The 20000-nt window shown below is 33.2% G+C and overlaps 2 protein-coding genes across 2 annotated transcripts in view; both read right to left on the bottom strand.

Moving 5' to 3' along the window:
* The window catches only part of LOC137644994 (dynein axonemal intermediate chain 1-like), a 40847-nt gene extending 28381 nt beyond the window's left edge, over nucleotides 1–12466 (bottom strand). Inside the window, exons 1-4 of the mRNA XM_068377860.1 lie at nucleotides 12121–12466; nucleotides 7908–8053; nucleotides 6644–6823; nucleotides 6062–6221 (exon numbers count right to left, since the gene is read on the bottom strand). Of these exons, the coding sequence (XP_068233961.1) occupies nucleotides 6062–6221; nucleotides 6644–6823; nucleotides 7908–8053; nucleotides 12121–12322 (688 nt within the window). The 5' untranslated portion in view covers nucleotides 12323–12466. The remainder of the gene's footprint in view (nucleotides 1–6061; nucleotides 6222–6643; nucleotides 6824–7907; nucleotides 8054–12120) is intronic.
* Nucleotides 12467–15290: 2824 nt separating this feature from the next.
* The window catches only part of LOC137645463 (uncharacterized), a 50892-nt gene continuing 46182 nt past the window's right edge, over nucleotides 15291–20000 (bottom strand). The window contains exons 3-4 of the mRNA XM_068378268.1: nucleotides 19250–19441; nucleotides 15291–15345 (exon numbers count right to left, since the gene is read on the bottom strand). Of these exons, the coding sequence (XP_068234369.1) occupies nucleotides 15291–15345; nucleotides 19250–19441 (247 nt within the window). The remainder of the gene's footprint in view (nucleotides 15346–19249; nucleotides 19442–20000) is intronic.

Raw genomic sequence — 20000 nt, 5'->3', positions numbered from 1 at the left:
TGATTGGTAAAAATAAAATATATGAAATGGCATGCAATGAAAGTGTTCAGTGGTGTATTATTATAGTGATGGTATGGTATATAGGATGTAGGCTATGAATATTATACTATTAACACATTGTTTACTCATATCTGATTTGGTGTCAATAATCTTAGAGGTCAGGACACCAGAAAACTCCTAATCAATCGATCAAATTAACTGGGCAAGTCGCTCACTTCCAAACGAACCCCCTTCCCTGGTGACGATTGCTCAATGCTCATAGGTCGGAGTCTAGATGCTTTCACCCTCCCCAAGGCAAAAGGAAATATTTCCTTAGCATTTACTCTAAGTATTATTATGATTTTATTTGATTTTTCTTGACCTGATGTCCAGCACCTTATAGGTGTTCCCCAGGTAAGCTCTTCAAGAAATCCATTACTCTCGTTATGTATTCAATCAGTCTTTAGCATATTTACTTCGTTATTTGCAGTTATGAAATTATTGTAAACACCTGGAGAACAAATGTATGAAATATTGTCGTCTTAGTATTTTGTTTTGTAACATCCACAAGAAGGATCTTATCATAACTACGAGACCTTTAAACCTCGAACATGTGGGGATGGGGTTGGGATATAATCAGGTGGTAGTTAAAGATGATGGTGGAGAGGTGGTAATTGAGTGACCTTAATGTATGGCTTTACGAGGTTTGCTTATCAACATTTGTGAAGTGATGAAGATGATGTAATGATGATGATGATGGTAATACCCTTATTGATAACAATTAATATCAATGATTCCATGAAATAAATCAAATTGTTATTCATTTATTATTTTTTACATGTAATATGGCATAAAATGCATCCAATTCAAATGATGGCGATGTTTAAAAAACAATTGCTGGTAACTCAATTAAGTTTTGACATATATGCAAATCCTATACTAGATTAGGGTATCCTATAGTGTCTTCTCTGTCTAGAATAAAAATAAATATTACAATTGCTAATTTGTAGCCACGATGACTAATAAAAACATCGGTTACAAAACTTGGCGTGTAACATTTGTTTTGGGTAACATATACCTGTATAGTCCAGGCTAAAGATGTGGCTTGGGCTTGTTTTAGATATTCATACTAATTGTCCAAAGAATTGGTAACCAACAAATTCTATGGTCGTCGGCCTTTCAAAACCAAACCAACATGCAAGAAAAGTGTAAGATCAAAATGATTGACTTATTTCTTCCGGTAACAAAGTAAAGTTTTCGTAATTAGGTATATCCTTTTCAATAATTGGACTGTTAATTGTCGGAAAGTGATGAGTCATATATGACTTACAAATAGCTTTAATCTTTACAAGCTGAACCGAAAACAAAACCTAAATAGCAGATGGACGTACAGCAATACTTAAATAGCCACAATTCATGACAATGGTATCAACAAAGTTATGATTGACTTCGCTCGATGTTTCTTAAACATAGGTGCCTGTTCCCTTAAGAGGTGTGTGGTCGGTTCCTAACCATATGAATGTTAATAATCAGAACAAAAATATTTAGTTTTATTCGCAGGTTTATTTTTTTCCCTGTGAAAACAGTAATACAGCATTTGCCCTAGAAGCAATTTTTCATTTAATACACATCGGATACACTTTATATCATAGCATTTACGCGTTTTTTCTCTTGTATTTCAACACTTCAGGGGTGCAAGAATTTTATGCTGATTTTTAAAAGAGAGCATGCATTGTAAAAAGGTTAAGAACCACTGATCGCTATGTGCGTTCATGAAATAAAATAAGACTGGTTCCTTACTGCTGTTACGATTCAATAAAAGGGAATATCCCGGGGGGTTTTCAGTGAAGTAACAGACTGTCCATTACCAAACCGCGATTTGATAAGAAAAAAAAAATGAAACCACATGATCAGGGACCGGCTAAAAATCAACCAATATCACACGTGGTTTAGGTATGCTTGTGTTTTTAGGTAGTTACTGAACATCTTTGGAACTTGGGATTTTCCCCCAAAAGAAATCCAAATCCAACGCAAGCTTGCAAAGTAGTTATCGGTTTTGTGTGATCCTTGGACACATCCAAATAACATAAAAAAGTGTGTCCTTATCTAACTAATGGATACAGGTAGTAGAGAGAGAGAGAGAGAGAGAGAGAGAGAGAGAGAGAGAGAGAGAGAGAGAGAGAGAGAGAGAGAGAGAGAGAGAGAGCAGCTGCTAGGATAATGCAAACGAAGGCCATATCATTCTGACGTATATTAATTGGAGTAGTCAGTTTCCACAGTATTTAAGGATGTTCTATAGAGAAATGTATTAAGGAATTAAAATATATCAGTGTAATTTTACTTTTCGATCACTATTATCGAAAACGATTGCATTTCTTATAGGAATAAGAGATAAGACCTCTTTATCTCTAATATATATATATATATATATATATATATATATATATATATATATATATATATATATCATTAATCATCGCATTTCTTTGAGTGTTATTAGCTCTACCCATCACATTCGAACCATCAAACGATGTCTCGGTTGTTTAAACATCGGCCACCTTTCAGGGCAAGAAGGTCATGATCTCTCCAAGTCAGGTCTGGCGAGGCGACACCGGTTTTTTGCTGGGTGTACTACACGAAATTGGAAAAGGAAAACATAAATGGCTCTATTTTTCTGTATATCCTGTTTTGTGTTTTGTTTACTCTATTTATTTCAGTTAATGATGGTATTTTTATTTACTTCATTCGTATTTGTTTTATATATTTTATTCAGCTATTTATTTTTTTGTGGATTTAGAAAAAGGCAAAAGCAGAAAGTACCTTGGCGGAATAACATTCCATAAAATGTTAAATGTATCAACTATCAACATTCGTGGTCCCTTCGTATTGTAGTTTATCGAAAATCTTAAGATATATATATATATATATATATATATATATATATATATATATATATATATATATATATATATATATAACGTGTATGAAGAGGAAGCGCTCTTATAAATACTGTATGTATATACCTATTTATATATCCTCAAACATGTTTATAGAGGGCAGTGTATATATATATATATATATATATATATATATATATATATATATATTGCGTGTGCATATATGAAGAGGAAGCGTGCTTAAATATAGTGTATGTTTATATAATTATATATCCTGATATATTTATAGAGGCACACATATATATATATATATATATATATATATATATATATATATATATACACACGTATATGTATATGTATACTGTATATAAACCAAATAATCCTTTGCACCGTAGTATTTTGCACTAAACTCCATGACGTAAGAAAGATTTGCGTAATATTTACTGCTACATATATTTTTAAAGTTAGCCGATAAAATGGGAATATTTTATGCCACTTTCCTCATTTAATTTACTGGCAGGTAGATTAGCTGGAAATTGCTTTTGAAAATGAGCCGATGATAATCAGTACAGCACACGCGAGGATTGTATTAAAGAATCTTTTCTTTGGGAAAGAAATGAACAAGGTAAAGTTTGCTGGTTGAAATTGCCACGCTATTGTTCACGAGATTATTTTCGTATACGAGGGACCCTTTGAAGGTTTGTCTTAAATGGAGACAGTTGTGTAATAAAAGAGTATTTTTATGGACACTTAAGTGTGGCGTGGTACGTCAACTATCGGCTTCAAACAATACTTTATAATTTACTGCTTTCAACAAAATGTTTTCAACAAAAGACTGCAAGTCATCTTGCTTTCTCTTTTCTACATTATTATTGTTAATTATTTATTATAATTATGGTTGTTGTTGTTGTTGTTTTATCCTTAATCAAAGCATGTCGTGTAGGCTGTGTGCTTAATTTAAACTGCTTTTATTAAAGAAAATACTCTTATTCAATGTAAAAAAAGATAAAAATGAGTTAGAGTTGAAATATGGAAGAGCAGTCTATTACAAATGATTAGAAAATGGAAGCAAACACTCATCAAATAAAGAACAAACTTCCGAGATGACATCGCCTTTGACAATTGGTGGTCGGTGTAAAACTGAAGGACCCGCCTGCCATTTATGGCAATGTTATGCGCGCAATTCTCTTTGGTTGAAAGGACTAATGCGAAATTGGATAATTAACAGTTCGTGAAAATCTTGAAAAAGCAAAGGACAGGAGTCACGAGAGTAAATCGTGTTGCAAATTCCGGCCATTCTCATCTTGGAATTCTGAATAACCAAGTAGCTTTTTCTAAGAGAATATCTGCAATAATTCTGTGCCACAAAGGAATTGTTTTCTTGGAAGTTTTTAATCATTCTGAATAGCTAGGCATTTTTCATGAGTGAATTCATGCAATAACTCAGAACAGCCAAGCAGTTCTCTGCGAATTCGTGCAATAATTGTTACCTTGAGCAATATTGCAGCTTGTGTCCAAACATTTGTTTGTTTTTTTAGACTTTCCGAGAACGAATCTTGAGCTCTAGTAATTAATATGTCAATAGCAAGAAAAAATGTACCAGTTTTTCTGTCTGATTTCACTTTATACGTTCATACATCCATCCTTAGTTGTTGTTATGATACGCTTATTTGTAAATAAAATCGATTTAACGGTAAACTCTGATTAACCATTTTATCAGCAGTTATATTTTTATGGGAGCCTTTCCATTTTATAAGGGGATGTCTATTATCGTATGGAACCCATGACATCTTACTAATGGTTTTTGTTTTCTAATTTACCAACCTTACCAATTTGTCTATGATTATTACTACTATTTTAATACACCTTATCAACTTGTCAATTTTTACTACTAAAAGCTCACTTAAAACACGTGAAATACTTGAATACATTTTAGTCATTGCAATCATATACTGGAAAACTTCGGTAATATTAGCAACATTGAACTATACAGTAGCGGATTCTACGTCTTAACTTAAAAAGGGGGGAGAAAAAAAAGGGGTGGGGAAGGGGGGGGGGGGCAATTAGTATCATTGGATCATGAAGTTTATTGGCTTGAAATGTTTCCGGATGAGCCATAAGAAAGACGAGATCACATTCACCCAAATCTTAAAACTTCATTTAGTATTCCTGTCCCTTGGACCATTGATGCTGAGAAGAATCCCAACTGGGAGGATTATTGTGTGGCTTGTCTTTGCTAGGACATTTCATCTTCTGGACACCATAGTTTGTGTACAAATTCATATATATCAAAATGCGTACCTGTATAGATATGGTTTTTCGTGGGTGGTTTGTTGATGGAACAGAGACCTCATCTGTCCGTCTATAGGTCGCAGTTGTAGTCACTCAATAACGCATGTGGTGCAGCTCAGATACCAGTATATAGCATATAGCTTTTACTCAACATGATGTAGAGTGCGTTTCAAGCTTTGATAAATACATTAGCGATAAAGATCACATATTCTTTTCATTCAAAACTACGATTTTTATAGTATTTCCTGTAGTGAATAGTTATGGGAAAAGTGGTAAATACCAAGGAGTGAGGTTGGTTGCTCATTTACTACTAATTGAGCGTTGCTTCCATTTATGTGGTTATGCTGTGTATAGCTGTTTGTGCAAATGTTTGTATCGTGGAGCCATATAGGAGTTAAGATATGCATTTGTCTAAGTCTGACAAGTTTTCTACTATTATCCATTCTATTTGGTAACTACAGCAATCAAACACACGTCTATAATGTAAAGTCGTATACTTCTCCCGTATTTTACAAATTTCTTCGTTTGCCGTTACGTAATCATATGTACTACACTGTATATAACTCCCCCAATCTAAATATGATTTCGTGTACCTCTTTGTTATTTTGGGAAGTTTCATATATATATATATATATATATATATATATATATATATATATATATATATATATATATATATATATATATATATATATATATATATATATATATATATATACACACACACACACATATATATATATATATATATATATATATATATATTAAAATCCACTCTGTATTTGATACCGAATGCCGAATATTATTCCTAATGTTTCTGTATGGAAAAGTTTATAATAACGAGAAATCTCTTCTCGTCCTGGTGTGGACTAGAGGTCGTATGCACTTACCTTGTGTCACTTCATCGTAGAGGTTTTGATTGAGCATCCTCTCCACCACGATGGCAGACTCCAACAGACCCGGTAAGTTATCGAAAGGATTTTGCTTTTTCGCACCCAGTCTTGGGGAATCCAATACCGCTGGTGGAGCATCGCCCGAAATAGGCAAAGGCTGAAGGATTAAATACATTTTATTGACATTAAAAGGTTCTCAGATAGGATTATTTAGATTTATAGCAACAATTAATCTTTTATAAAAACCTGAAATGGATATGAAATATTGTTTACCATAGGATTAAGAATGCATACTTCCTTCTATACCTAATGTGGAAGATTTTTGGACAGTTTGGGATCACAATAGAATATATCACTTTCCCAGCACAAAGTGAAGTTAGCTTCCACAAAAGACAATTACAGTATTTAAAATTTGCGCTCATTGTTTTACCAAGTTATTTTGCTTAATTACAATGATCTTATAAGCATACTCACAGGCTTCACCCATATGGATACTGGAGCTTGTAGGATGCTACTGTACTTTTTTATGTAAATTTAATCATGATAGTAAACCGTTTTTCTTTTCGATCCCGGCCTTACCAGTTTAGTAGCAGGGTCTTCGTCCGGCTTTCCGCTGTGTTTGTCCTTCTCCTTTTGCTTCTCCATTTCTTTCAACATGGCCAAGTGTTCAGCCCACTGGTAGGCGTCGTGGATGTCTCGAACCCCTATGTTTCGGGAGAAGGTTGTTCCTGGTGCCTGGTCGGTTTGAATGCTCTTTGTCTGTAACCGAATTGAATACCAGGGTTAACTATTCTGAGCAATTCAAGCTTAAACGCTACATAAACTTTAGTAAAAATACAGTTTTAAGAAGTAGAAAAAAAAGTTTTGGTAAAAAATGTTTGACCATGCTTTTATAGCTGAGGTGGAAGGGAAAACATAAGTGTTACTATACTAAAGTTTGATATAAAAGCAATGATGTTTGCTTTTGTATATGAAATAAAAATACTCTTAAATTTGCTGACACTGAAATCTATATGTATATATACTTATTGGATGTGTATAAGTTTATGTTTATCATGGGAGTTTTCTTGTTTGAAATTTGAGGAAGTTACAAGAGTGTATGCTGTTAGAAATCGTAGACAATACTTTGAGTATACCTCAAACATCTATACTTTATGCGGGACTGCAGTGATTGCCCGGAAATTGTATTTTAAATTCGGTTGGTAAAGGGAAATTTGACCAGTGAGTAATGCTAAATTTTAATCTGAAACTAATACTTAATGGATGATCTTTTGTACAGAACTTTTGGGATGGTTGAGAGCGGATGCGCTTTGAAATAAAATATTCAATCCGATAAGCAGAACTCCCGTTGTTACTTTAGACTTGAACTACTAAAGATAATAAAACAGACCACAAAAGCAGTTGCATTATAAAGGTAGAGATTTGAGCAGTAATCAAAAAGATGACTTGACACCAACGATCTATTTACATTTTGTCAAGAAAAACTCTATGGCTCTTTATTATGGAATCAGGATTATCAGTGTACTTTTATGTGAACATCTACCGGGAGCCAAAGCCCAAGGGCACTATATCTAATCCCGATATTATCCAGAAAATCCCAATTTAAGGAAAATATAAGACTATATATTTATATATATGTGTGTATATATATATATATATATATATATATATATATATATGTATATATATATAGATATATATATATATATGTATGTATATATATATATATATATATATATATTTATATATATATATATATATATATATATATATATATATATATATATATTATTATTAAGATAAAGTTGAGTGATCAATGTGAAACTCGTTTGTGACATCTCACCCTGAGATTGCCGTGCGGTGTTTGAGACACTCGTTCGCTAAAGTTGAAAGGATTTGGTTGGGTGTCAATTTTTGCTATGTCCTCAGAGGACATGACGTCGCCATAGAGCTCCTCCAACAGTAAGGTGATCTTGTCCTTTTCCACTTCTGGAAAAGAAAGTTCGATGCTTCTTTTGATTCTGATGACATATCCGAATAGATTATTTTGCCTAGTAAAAGATGACTGTAACTTCTTTTTTTCAGTAAAATTTGCTGTACTAGATATATTAACAGCGATATTTGGGTTTGAATCGTTTTTATTATCATGATTTTTACCGTGATATAATTTTAGCCTAACGTAGTTTTATTGTCTTTTTCCTTCATTTTATTGGCTCAGCTAAACTTTGTAATTTGATTTAAGGCGCCTAACCAAACAAATAGCAGCCTGGCCTGTCACGGGTATGCCATAACGTAGTGGTTTGTAATTGGGAAAGGCCATGAATGTAATAACATCGAACATCAACGGATTTTTTTTTGTTTTTTTTTTGAGTGTATCGATGAAAAGCATTGTATTTTATTTTGTTCTGAAAACAATCAGTTTATCTATCGTATACTTTTGCAGTTTAAGATTTGTAAGGATAGTTTCTCTTTCACTTATTATTTAATGTGTATTCAGAAGTTAATATCATGAATTTCATTGTTGAAGGAGTATTTGCAAATGTTGTCTGACATTTAGGTTTTTGACCCGTAGATGGTGGTTAAAGAGGCTTTTTATTATGTCTTTTTTAACTTATCGTGTCTTCTTACTGTCATGAATTTTTTTTTATTTTACAGATATAATATGATGATGACGTTGAGATTGATAGTTTTTTTCAAAGTATTATTATTGTTGTTGTTGTTGGTGTTGGTGTTACTGTTCTTATAATTATGTAACAAGAACCATACAAATTGAGATGGGAAGAATTAGCAATTCTTATCATTTATTCTCTCAAATTGTCAATAATCATATTGATGGGTAGAAATTAATATCAGTTTTTATTTTCTTTACAGAGGGCATGATATATGTTGTATTTGCATGAGACATGAAATCAATATACTTTTTCCCTCGGCTATATTTTAAACCGCATTAGTGTGTGTGTCTGTATGTATGTAACATGTGTCTGAAGATTAAAACTATTGGGCCTCAGAGAAGAGTATCTTAAAAAAAGTGACTGAAAAACATCTGGGGAGGATTAAAACGATCTCTATTAAACGATAATTATAATAAAAAAACGTTCTCGATTAGACGGCAATTATAATGATTATTCCAGAGGAAAACAAGATGCCAGTTTGTCATCGCTATGCCCATTTATGAGGTCCTTTGTGACATGTTCCTTAACTCTCCTTTCCTCTCGGAGACGAACTATCACGCGATTGTTCTTCTCCTATCTGTTCTTAATTACTTCTAGCTACTTTGAATTATCAAATGTTTTCGATTTCCATTACTGTATAAGCTGAAATGGAGTGTTCAAAAAACTATTTTCATGGAAGATTCATTTAAAAATCATTGTATGTAGGTGAAAGTTAAAAGGACCATATAAAAAAAAAAGTTTTGTTACATTTATGTTTATAGCCAATGCCCTTTATCAAATCAACCGACCCTAAAGGTAAATAATAATCAGTCCAGTAACTTATGTTACAAACATCCAAATTTTCTAGATAATTAATATTGTGGTGATAATCTTCATTCACCTCATAATTCTGTGATGTTGACCTCACTCAATCTCGAATGAACCTTAACTCATCCAATAACTTTGACCTTGTGAACTTATCTGAATACGGAACCGGTAATTCAGCTCCTCCTCTCTCATCTATTTCTTGAATGATTTTTTATGCAAATTTAATCAAAATACTTTTATTAGCATTTTAGGTGAACAATTTACTTCTCACTTGTCTTAGAGAGAATCAATTGTTCAGATTTCTAAATCTGCTTTTTTTATATTTCAATATATTGTGTAGATTCTATAGATTCAGTTTGTTTTGAATTATTTCCCAATGAAATACTGGCCTAGTTTTTGGGTGACTAATTTTGATTCACTCGATAATATTGAATCTGAGGTCTCTCTCTCTCTCTCTCTCTCTCTCTCTCTCTCTCTCTCTCTCTCTCTCTCTCTCTCTCTCTCTCTCTCTCACGGTTGCTCTTTCTCTCTCTCTCTCTCTCTCTCTCTCTCTCTCTCTCTCTCTCTCACGGTTGTCTCTCTCTCTCTCTCTCTCTCTCTCTCTCTCTCTCTCTCTCTCTCTCTCTCTCTCTCTCTCTCTCTCTCTCTCTCTCTCACGGTTGCTGTTCAGTATAGCTCAGTAATGCCCCTCAGACAGTGGCGTAGCCAGGGGTGTCGGGGGGGGGGGGGGGGCGCAAGCATGGGGCAAGGTCATACTTGAAGGGGGCAGCCATATGCGAGGCCCAAAGGGCCGAAGCCCTGCGGCAGGTTTTCTGTAAGCCAGCATTTCTGAGACGGTCTGAGATGCATTCTGAGCATCCAGAATAGTCATTTTGACCTTAGACATGAAAATCAGATGTACCAGTAGGAAGGCTCAAGTTCAGCCTCATTACAGTTCCATGATTTTCTAGGGGGAAGGGGGGTAATCATATGGTCAACCCCCCACATCTTGTGTAGGAGCCACCCTCCCTGGACATAAAACTATGCAGTTTGAACTTTAATTCTTCTCTGTGGTACCTTGAGTTACAGTTTCGAGAACAAGTTTGAATGCACTCAGTGCGATGATAGTCCAGTAATAACACTATACTGAATTTAGTTGCAAAAGCACAGCTCATTTATTAAAACGTTCCAGTAGACCTACACATCTTATAAAGCAGTAGAAACACAATGCAACTGCACAGTTTTTGTCACATTTTTTACACAGAATTTGCAATAGGATTTAAGTTTCAATTGTACAATTTTAAGCAGCACTGTTTAAACATGTATTTTTTCTATATGACCATATCCAGATTTACTGTTTTTATTTAATTAGTAAGCAATAAGTGTAAATTATTGTACGATTTCTGACTCCGTCTAGTGTGTATTAAATAACACGTAGATATCAGTGTTGAGAGCTCTGTATAACTTACAGACTTTATAGTATAGATGTAATATCATTTCAGTAGAAATATTAAAACAAACGACATGAAAACTTTAAATTCTGAGGGGGGGGGGGCAAGAAGACCCCTCGGAGGGGGGGCAAGATTTTTTCCAGGGGGGTCAATTTCTCTTCTCTCTCTCTCTCTCTCTCTCTCTCTCTCTCTCTCTCTCTCTCTCTCCCCGCGCATGGCTACATCATTGCCCTCAGGTCACTTCCTTTCGTTTGTATTCGTGGAAAGGACGGTTCAGCGACTTCTTTTTTTCTGCCAAACACTTGACTTCTATGCCTTCTGTTTTTTTTTTTTTTTTTTTTTTTTCTGTTTCAATTTACGATGAAGTTTGAAAATAACTTATCACCCACCCTATTCCCCATGTGCTTTAGCGTCTATATTAACTTTCTTTCACCTTTTTATTATCCATTTTCCTTATACGATTGCCATAATTATAAACACGCACGCACGTTAGAGCTGCTTCAGTCACAAATGAAAAGTCTTGGAAACTTCGTTTAAGATTATCATTTTGAGGAACAAATTTTCAATGTAGATGGTATAAATCTTTTACTGAAATGATAACGCTAGGTTTTTGTACTTAACTCCTTGGATTAAGCTCTCTGGTCTTTAATTCAGTAGTAAATAAAAATATTCTTGGGCATAAAGACGTAAAATGTATTGTTGCATGTTGCATGATTCTCTCTCTCTCTCTCTCTCTCTCTCTCTCTCTCTCTCTCTCTCTCTCTCTCTCTCTCTCTCTCTCTCTCTCTCTCCCATAATTTGCACCCAATTTGCGGCCATGCATCAGTATTTGAAAATGACTCAATCATTTTCGATCTTTTAAATACTTGAAAAATGTTATATTGAGAGTTAGCTATTCTTTTGATCACGTTAGAGCGTATTTTTGGAACTCCCTTGCATTAATTTAGGAAAGTTGAAATATATCATGAGTTAGCTTAATCATAAAATCATTATAGACATCACTTAAGCCACATCTAAATAATTACACCTGCCCCTGCTATTGTTGGCCCTCTAAAATAAGTACGATGCCTATGTAAAATAGTCGAGTTTATGAAAAGTACTTGAAGATATTTGTGCTATAGACTTGAGATACATTTGATACCTTTACCTTCCACCTCCTCTTCACTATTCCCCTTCTTGTGTAGTTTTGGGTTGTCCTTGTGAAGTATCTTTGAGGGCAATGAGAGGAGGTCGAGAACGGCCATGCCATTCTTCACCTCGCGGTAACTTCTGGTCATCGTGTCGTAGATAATCTCGTTGGTGGTGCTCTTCATGTCTGCTGTCAGGGTGATCTCCACTATAGGGTCCATCTGAGGCTGCTGTTGGGACGGAAGAGTCTAAAGGGGCATTGCCTGGCTCTAAATGATTTGAATGGGACTGCAAATAATAAAAGGGTCCGATGTAAAATAGATATACATGGTTCAGAAAAAACTACTTTTGTTAGCAAACGTTTACTTCAGTTGCTGAAAAGTTTTTGTAAACGTGTACTCAAACTGAGCTTGACGAGTCAGTTGACATCAGCTTTTTGGGGACCAAAGATATGCGAACATTTTTTTCTTATATCATTCTGCAATCGAGTTCAAGTTGCACAGAATATGTCAACAAACGTATTTTCATGCTAGCTCACCATGTCCTAACAAACCTTTTCTGTTCCTTCACAGATACCCTCTGCGATCATTTACTTATGTTCTATTGCAAACGTACATTTATTTTTCAAACTATAGGCTTAGCATGCTCTGACATTGTTTCATCGGTAGATTATAGAGAGTTCTGCTAACTCAATAAATGCTCGATAGATACATAGCAAAGGTAGTCAATATGCCTTTGTAGATATTTGCCAGAACGGTGTTCTGGTGTCTATAGCCTAAACACCTAGGGTAAACCGACAGTTGAAACGTGCATACAAAGGATCTGAACACTGAATTCCATAAAATACGCTGGTTGGTGGAAAGTAAGATGAAACGGAATCTAATTAAACAAACGTCATATCCATATTTACTCTTAATATTCAGCGTGAAATAAACATATAATTGATTAAAAAGTTGTCTTCTTCAAAAACTCATATCGGGATTTGTGACGTCTAAAACGGAATTCATAACAAATCAAGAGTGGAAAGATCTGCCCTCATGTGATAGCTAAATTTAGACTGTATCATTAAAAGTACTTCTCACGGTATCATATTACACACTGCCGAAAATGATAACCACTCTTTCTCACTTAGAATGTTTTTTATTACAATTTTAGAGAAAAAAAAATCACACTGAATGATGTAATAAACATTTGATTGAAATCTTTAAGCATAATTTCGTTCTTCCTGTGTTGAAGTGTATTGGAGAAGTGTTTGCATACGGCGTTTTATAGCTACCAGCTCCAATTCAATAATGTCAAAAATACCCAATGTAGAAATTTGCAGTAACATATTTTGTGTATACAAATAAATTTTCATTATAAAATTTCTAGGCACAGTATTGAACAGAAACACATTCACAGTTAGGTTTATACTGAGCTTGAATATCATGAATGGAGGTATGATTATTATAAACGATCTTATACAATTATGGAATGGTATTAAGAGTAACTTTATTTTAAAATGGACGATAGATATTGTGCCAATCCAATGCCATCGTTAAAACATGGATTTAGGTTACTCTAAGATTCGAATAAAACCGACTTTCGCGATAAGTGAATAGTGGATTTAAACTCTCTTTCTGGCATATCATCAGATGAATTCGTCTTGTTACTTATTTTTTAATAGGAATTACTGACAAAGCGAGCAAAACGCAAATCCAATAAAAAACGATTTCAATAAAATAGTTTTAAACCGAATAAATTGTATGTTTGTTTCTTGAAGTACAACTGGAAGTCCTTTACGCCTACCCATTAAGCTCTTAACACATTTGCTGTAACAGGAAGATCTACGTCAACGTTTTTCACAGGTGTCATATAATATGGTTCAGTGTTCTTTTATTAATGAAAGGCTATCAGATCCATTATCCAAAGCAAGAAACATCTATTTATGTATAAATATATGTGTATATATATATATATATATATATATATATATATATATACATATATATATACATATATGTAAATATATATATTATATATATTTATATATACATATATATAGAGAGAGAGAGATATATATATATGTATATATATATATATATATAGAGAGAGAGAGAGAGAGAGAGAGAGAGAGAGAGAGAGAGAGAGAGAGATTGATATGTAAAGTTATATAATTATATCCATATATACATAAAGGAAAATATAGCTGTACTTGAGGATAATGAAGCTTAATAAAGATAGATCTAAATGTAATATATACCACCACATATCCATTTATTACGTTTCAAACGCTAAAATAAAATCACTAACTCAGTCCTGTGAGTATAATCACAATATAATCTTCATTGTGCATGCATGCACATTTCAACAAATGCGTTTACATCATAACTGTGTCTGTGATTTATATTGCACTAAATATAGTTTATTATTCAAAGAATTATTCTACAAAGTATATTATAAAACATAGTATTTTTCCGAACGATATTTTTTATGTGAAGACTAATGAATAGGTTGGTTATGTACAGTATCAGTGCCTAGTAGAATTACTTGGTGTAAATTTTTTTAAGGCCCAAATTTTGTATTTATGATTACTGTACATTCGTGTTTAGTGAAGCGTCTGATGCAATCTTTTAACCCTTAGTTCGTTGTTAATTGAATATAGAAATTCAAAGCAACCAATTTTTATACAAATTATATGAAGTTTAGGGAAGTTTTGCCAATAAAGAATGTAGTTCTTTGCTTATTGTACAAGATATTTTCGGTTTCTTTCATTTATCGAAAAAAAAAGAAAGACATTATCTCATACTCAAAACTTAAATATAATTCTATAAACGCTAACAGATTACACAGTTTTTGTCCTACTCTCTGAAATTAGATCTTGATCATGTTAAGTACTTTATTGCATTTTTAAGGGAATAGGAATATATTTTGGTTCACGGAAATAAATTATAATTAAAACGAAGATAACTTAACAGTGGATATTTTCCAGGCAATCCCAAAGAAGGAATCCTGTCAGCGACAGATTCTTGACGACTTGACCCCTATGCACTATAGATTAGTAAGCTTTATTCTGTATTTAATTTCAATGGCTACATATCTCATATCTCCTGACATCGTGATTACTTAATAATTAATATACTTAATTAACACTAACATTTTTTTTTTATTTACCAACAGAAATAAGTACTTTTTATTGCTGAATTTCTGTTATTTATCATCGTACATTTTACCATAATCTCTCACTCTTAAGGTTTTTGGAGATCTTATTTAAGAGAAAAATTTAGTTCTTTAAAGTATTCCAGATTTCTTTATTGTTATGAAAATCTTTGAGTAGTTCCCAACTGCTGATTGTTCTTTGCCTCATCGGATTTTGTTTGTTGTAAGTAATCTCCCCTATATGATAATGAGAAAGTGCCTTGTATATATATATATATATATATATATATATATATATATATATATATATATATATATATATATATATATATGTATATATATATATGTATATATATATATATATATATATAAATATATATATATATATATAAATATATATATATAAATATATATATATATATATATATATATAAATATATATATATATATATAAATATATATATATATATATATATATATATATATATGTATGTATGTATGTATATATAAAATATTTCTTTCCGGTCACGCTCAGCTCTCCCCGCCCCTCGGGTAAGGAAGAGACGTAGTAGTCAAACCTTGGTGGGAGGAGGCTGCTTGTGCGTGCGCATCTACTTCAATATTTAGCCGTAATTATTTTTGCGGGTCGCTTACAGTGGTACTGAATAGTTCTGATGGATAGTTCTAATGAAGGAAACATTTTATGATCTTAATGAAGAAGTTACTGATTTATCATTAAAAAAAAATCCCATTACATGACACATGTTTGCTTTCGACTCATTTGAAGCTTATGACGTTAAATTTTCAGATTTCAAAGAAAGAAATTAAATGTTCTACATTTTTGGGGATTCACTAACTAGTGCTTATGATTCCAGCTAAATTGATTTCTAGGAAACGAATTCCGTTCGAGGAGTTTTATAGCAAGTATGTAATGGAACATAAATATTTTAAATTTTTCGAAAATTATTTTATGACAATTACTCTGATCTTAGAGAACATATTTAGAGCTGAAGAGAAATTAATTATACATAATTTAGTGTAGGAATTTCTTTTATATTTTTTATAAATTTTAAAAGCTTTGTCAGCCAGATCTACTGTAGGTCTCGAAATCTTTATAATATTGCTCTTAACCTTGACTAATTATTTTCTTTGTATTACTAAAGGAGATAATTTGTCTTCGCTAAAAATCAAGCTGGAACTGCACGAGTTTGTTTAAATTATTTAGCCTTTGCCATCATTCCTTTCATCTAATTCATTTGTTTCCATATTCATGAATATTGTAAGCTTTTCTGTGTTGTAGAAAATGTTTAAAATGTAAATTGATCACTATGTATAAATGAATTGTGGTCTTCCTTTTATCCATGAATGTGACTCAAGTGATCGTCTGTCCCACAGTGCCTGTTATATACCTATCTAATGTAGGAAGGAAAGAGATTGTCCTTTCCAGGAAATTGTGCTACATAGGAGCAAATAACGCTAATCTTGCTCTGTTGCAGCTTCTAATGTTTTCAGGTTACATTTACTCTATATAGGAATTGCCATATCCAGTCCTTTTGCACTCCTGTTCATTTAGATTTTAATAGAATTAAGGATTCAGGAGGTACAATAGTAATTATCATCAGTTTAAAATGAAAAAAAAGATAAAGATATTTCCTTTCAACTGGAAATGAAGAAGTGATTGTCATTTTAATACAGAATGATTCCAGAATGCTGGTAATGAAACATTGTTGGGCACCCTTTGAAGAGGAAATGCACTCTAAACTGTCTGTTTGGTCTCTGACACAGAAGATGTGAATATCAATACCAACTACAACAGAATATCAGAAGATCAACCCGTACCAATATAATCTTCTGAAAAGAAGTGAAAAGACGGTCGTGAATGTCTCATAAATAAGTAATGTTGGCGTCCCACATCCAGGTTTTACAGCCGCTCACTGGCCTCCACGAAATCGAAAAGGAAACGAAGATTTGTACTGAAACGACACACAAATGAAATTATTTTTTGATTAATCCATGGAAAACAAAACTCACTACTACCACCTCTTGGTCGACCGCCAATTTTGAAAGCTTGGGCTCCGACGGTTTTTTCACATATCGTCGCCAGTACACCGACTTCTTCTTTTCAAACTTGGCTGTGATACCGGTTTGCACAGCCTGGGTAGCCGGCTTTTTCCTCGGGGCGATCTCCCTACCAAGCGCACACCTTACCCTGTTGGAGGCAGAAGAGGATGTAACGACGTCAGTGCCAATGTATGCACGGCAAGAAGAAACAAGACACAATTTAGGGCAAAAGATATAGATGCGCTAGACTTACTACCAAGATTTGATGCCACTGTTCGGAGCAGTAGGAAACAAGACTTGATTTATTGCAAAAGGATATATACACACTAGACTTATGTTAACAAGTACAAGTCAAGAGAGACTTTTAATGAAAAGCAGGCTTATGATAGAAAGACAAAGGCTCCTGTGAATTGTAGATTAATGTGAAAGCAACTTACATGCTGTACCGCCTGAAGCTCGCGAGAGATTTCCGTTGCAGAGAGAGGAAATGAGTGAAAAAAGGTGCTGAAATTGGTGTTCAATTAGCATTAAGCAGGAAGACACCTAAAAAAGATTTTTTCTTTCCATTGAGGAAGGGAAACTATATATTAGAAAAATTGTCATTTGTCTATTTACTGATATATTTATATACTTATTTTTTATTTATCGGATTTGTTTACTCAACCAAAAATTATGGTTTATTGTGATAAAGTTAACAATGAAATCCGGTTGAATTAGTATTCATTGAACTTAAGAATAGAAATAAATAATATGGCTTTATAAAAATGAAATCCGAAACAATACATTAAATTGCGACAGTTATATAAAGCTAGAGACACTTTTGTTCTTTACTAAACGAATAGAAATTTAAAGTTAGTACTAATGTTCTACTTTCTTATTGAGTAAAAATAAAACTTTTTTTTACAGGCTACATCTAGCATGTCAGTTACTCAAAGTTAAATGAGTTAATAAAATTAATGTTAATTACGGCAAGAAAGAAACGTTGAATTCTCAAATACTTGAGTAAAGGAAATGGGTAAACACAAAATATAGTACTACTAGTGATTTAAATGTGAATTCTTGCAATGGAATCATTGAATGTCAATGATTTGATATGAAGGAACGTAAAACATGGATAAGATAAAACTACATTCTTCAATACACTAGGTATAGTAGAAATATGCTTTTTGTTGTGCTTTTCTTCTTATAAATGAAAAACAACTTTGGTATGTGTGAAGGTGAAGTCACAAGTTTATTCATTTTTGAGATTTCCTTTTCCAGTAGACTTTCGCTAAGTTTTTATTTATTCGGGCCCAATATGTAATTTTTTAATATGTGGATAAACAATCTTCAGTCATCAAAGGCAGCTTCAAGAAAATTTTATTTATTTAAAAAACAAAGGTAACTTTAACGTTAATATTCATGGATTTCCATGGTATCTCGTGACAAAACTTCATTGAAATAATGATAAATACAAGCATTAGATTATGTAAAAGTAAGATTTTGATATATGTCATCGTAATAGTAAAGGTATTAATATAGAATCTCTTTTTAAGGGTTTCTGATTGATTGCTTGGTAGACTGTCCAATTGATAGCTGTAAGTCGCCACTTCCTCGGGATAAAGTAGGTGATTTCCATACACACAAAAAGGGTCCTTGTGACCCCACCATAATGTGCAATATCTAAAATTCTAGTAATTCTAGTAAATACTATAGTCTGTTCGTATATGTTCTAGTAGATATTATCTGCTGGCAATGTATGAACAGAACTAAAACCTAAAATTAAATTAAACGCAGTTGAGTTTTGTATTTGTGCCATGTGCTGATGTGCTAAATTATGAATAAAATTTTCGAGCTGAGTTAGAATGAGGCAATTCTACTAAGAAAAAAAAAATGAAGGGGTCGAGGTCAAGATTAAGGGAAGTTTGGAGTTGATCAACGTAACAGTTACCCACTCAGAGGCAACTAACCGGCAGAGAATGCGAAGCTTTTTGATGTTGGCAAGTCCCTTCCCGCCGGTTCCCGGTGCTGATTTGGATGGCTTTGGCTTGGAGGTGGTAGGTTGTTCAGTAGGAGGTTCTTCTGCCTCTGGTTCAGGGTCCATAATCTTCGTTAGCTTCGCCATCATGCGAAACCTCATGAGTGCTGGAGAAGAACTTCGCCTGTGGGAAGAAGGTAAAATATAAAAGTGGAATCATGTTTGGAAAAAAAAAAAAAAAAAAAAAAAAGCAGTTCACCGTCCAAGAATCAGCATTTCATGAAGGTGTCAACTATGGAAAATTCTAACCTTCAAAATCTGATTAGATATATACTTTCTTTTTAGAGAAAGTGGCCTTTTAATTTTCATAATCTTATTTATTTCCCAAAAGCTCTCCATCCCATCCTTATCCTTCTATTAATTTCGGTCTCGTGTCCTGGGGAATCACTGTCTGTCCTAACCACGTATATTCATCAACAATCTCTGGAGATTCATCCATAACCCCTATTTGTTGTCTCTGCAGTTTTATTGAACATGATCTTACTTTTACTCGTATTCATTTTCAGGCCTACGTTTGTACTTTCTCTTTTTAAATTTCCTATCATCTTTTGTAATTCCTCCCATGATTCTCTAAATAGAACTATTTCATCTGCAAGTCTTAAGTTGTTAAGGTATTCTCTATTAATGTTAATTCCTACATTTTCCCAATGTAAATTCTTGAAAACTTCTTTTAGGCATGGTGT

Source organism: Palaemon carinicauda, chromosome 8 (assembly GCF_036898095.1).
Source record: "Palaemon carinicauda isolate YSFRI2023 chromosome 8, ASM3689809v2, whole genome shotgun sequence".
NCBI lineage: Eukaryota > Metazoa > Arthropoda > Malacostraca > Decapoda > Palaemonidae > Palaemon > Palaemon carinicauda.
This window is presented reverse-complemented; position numbering and strand designations above follow the sequence as displayed.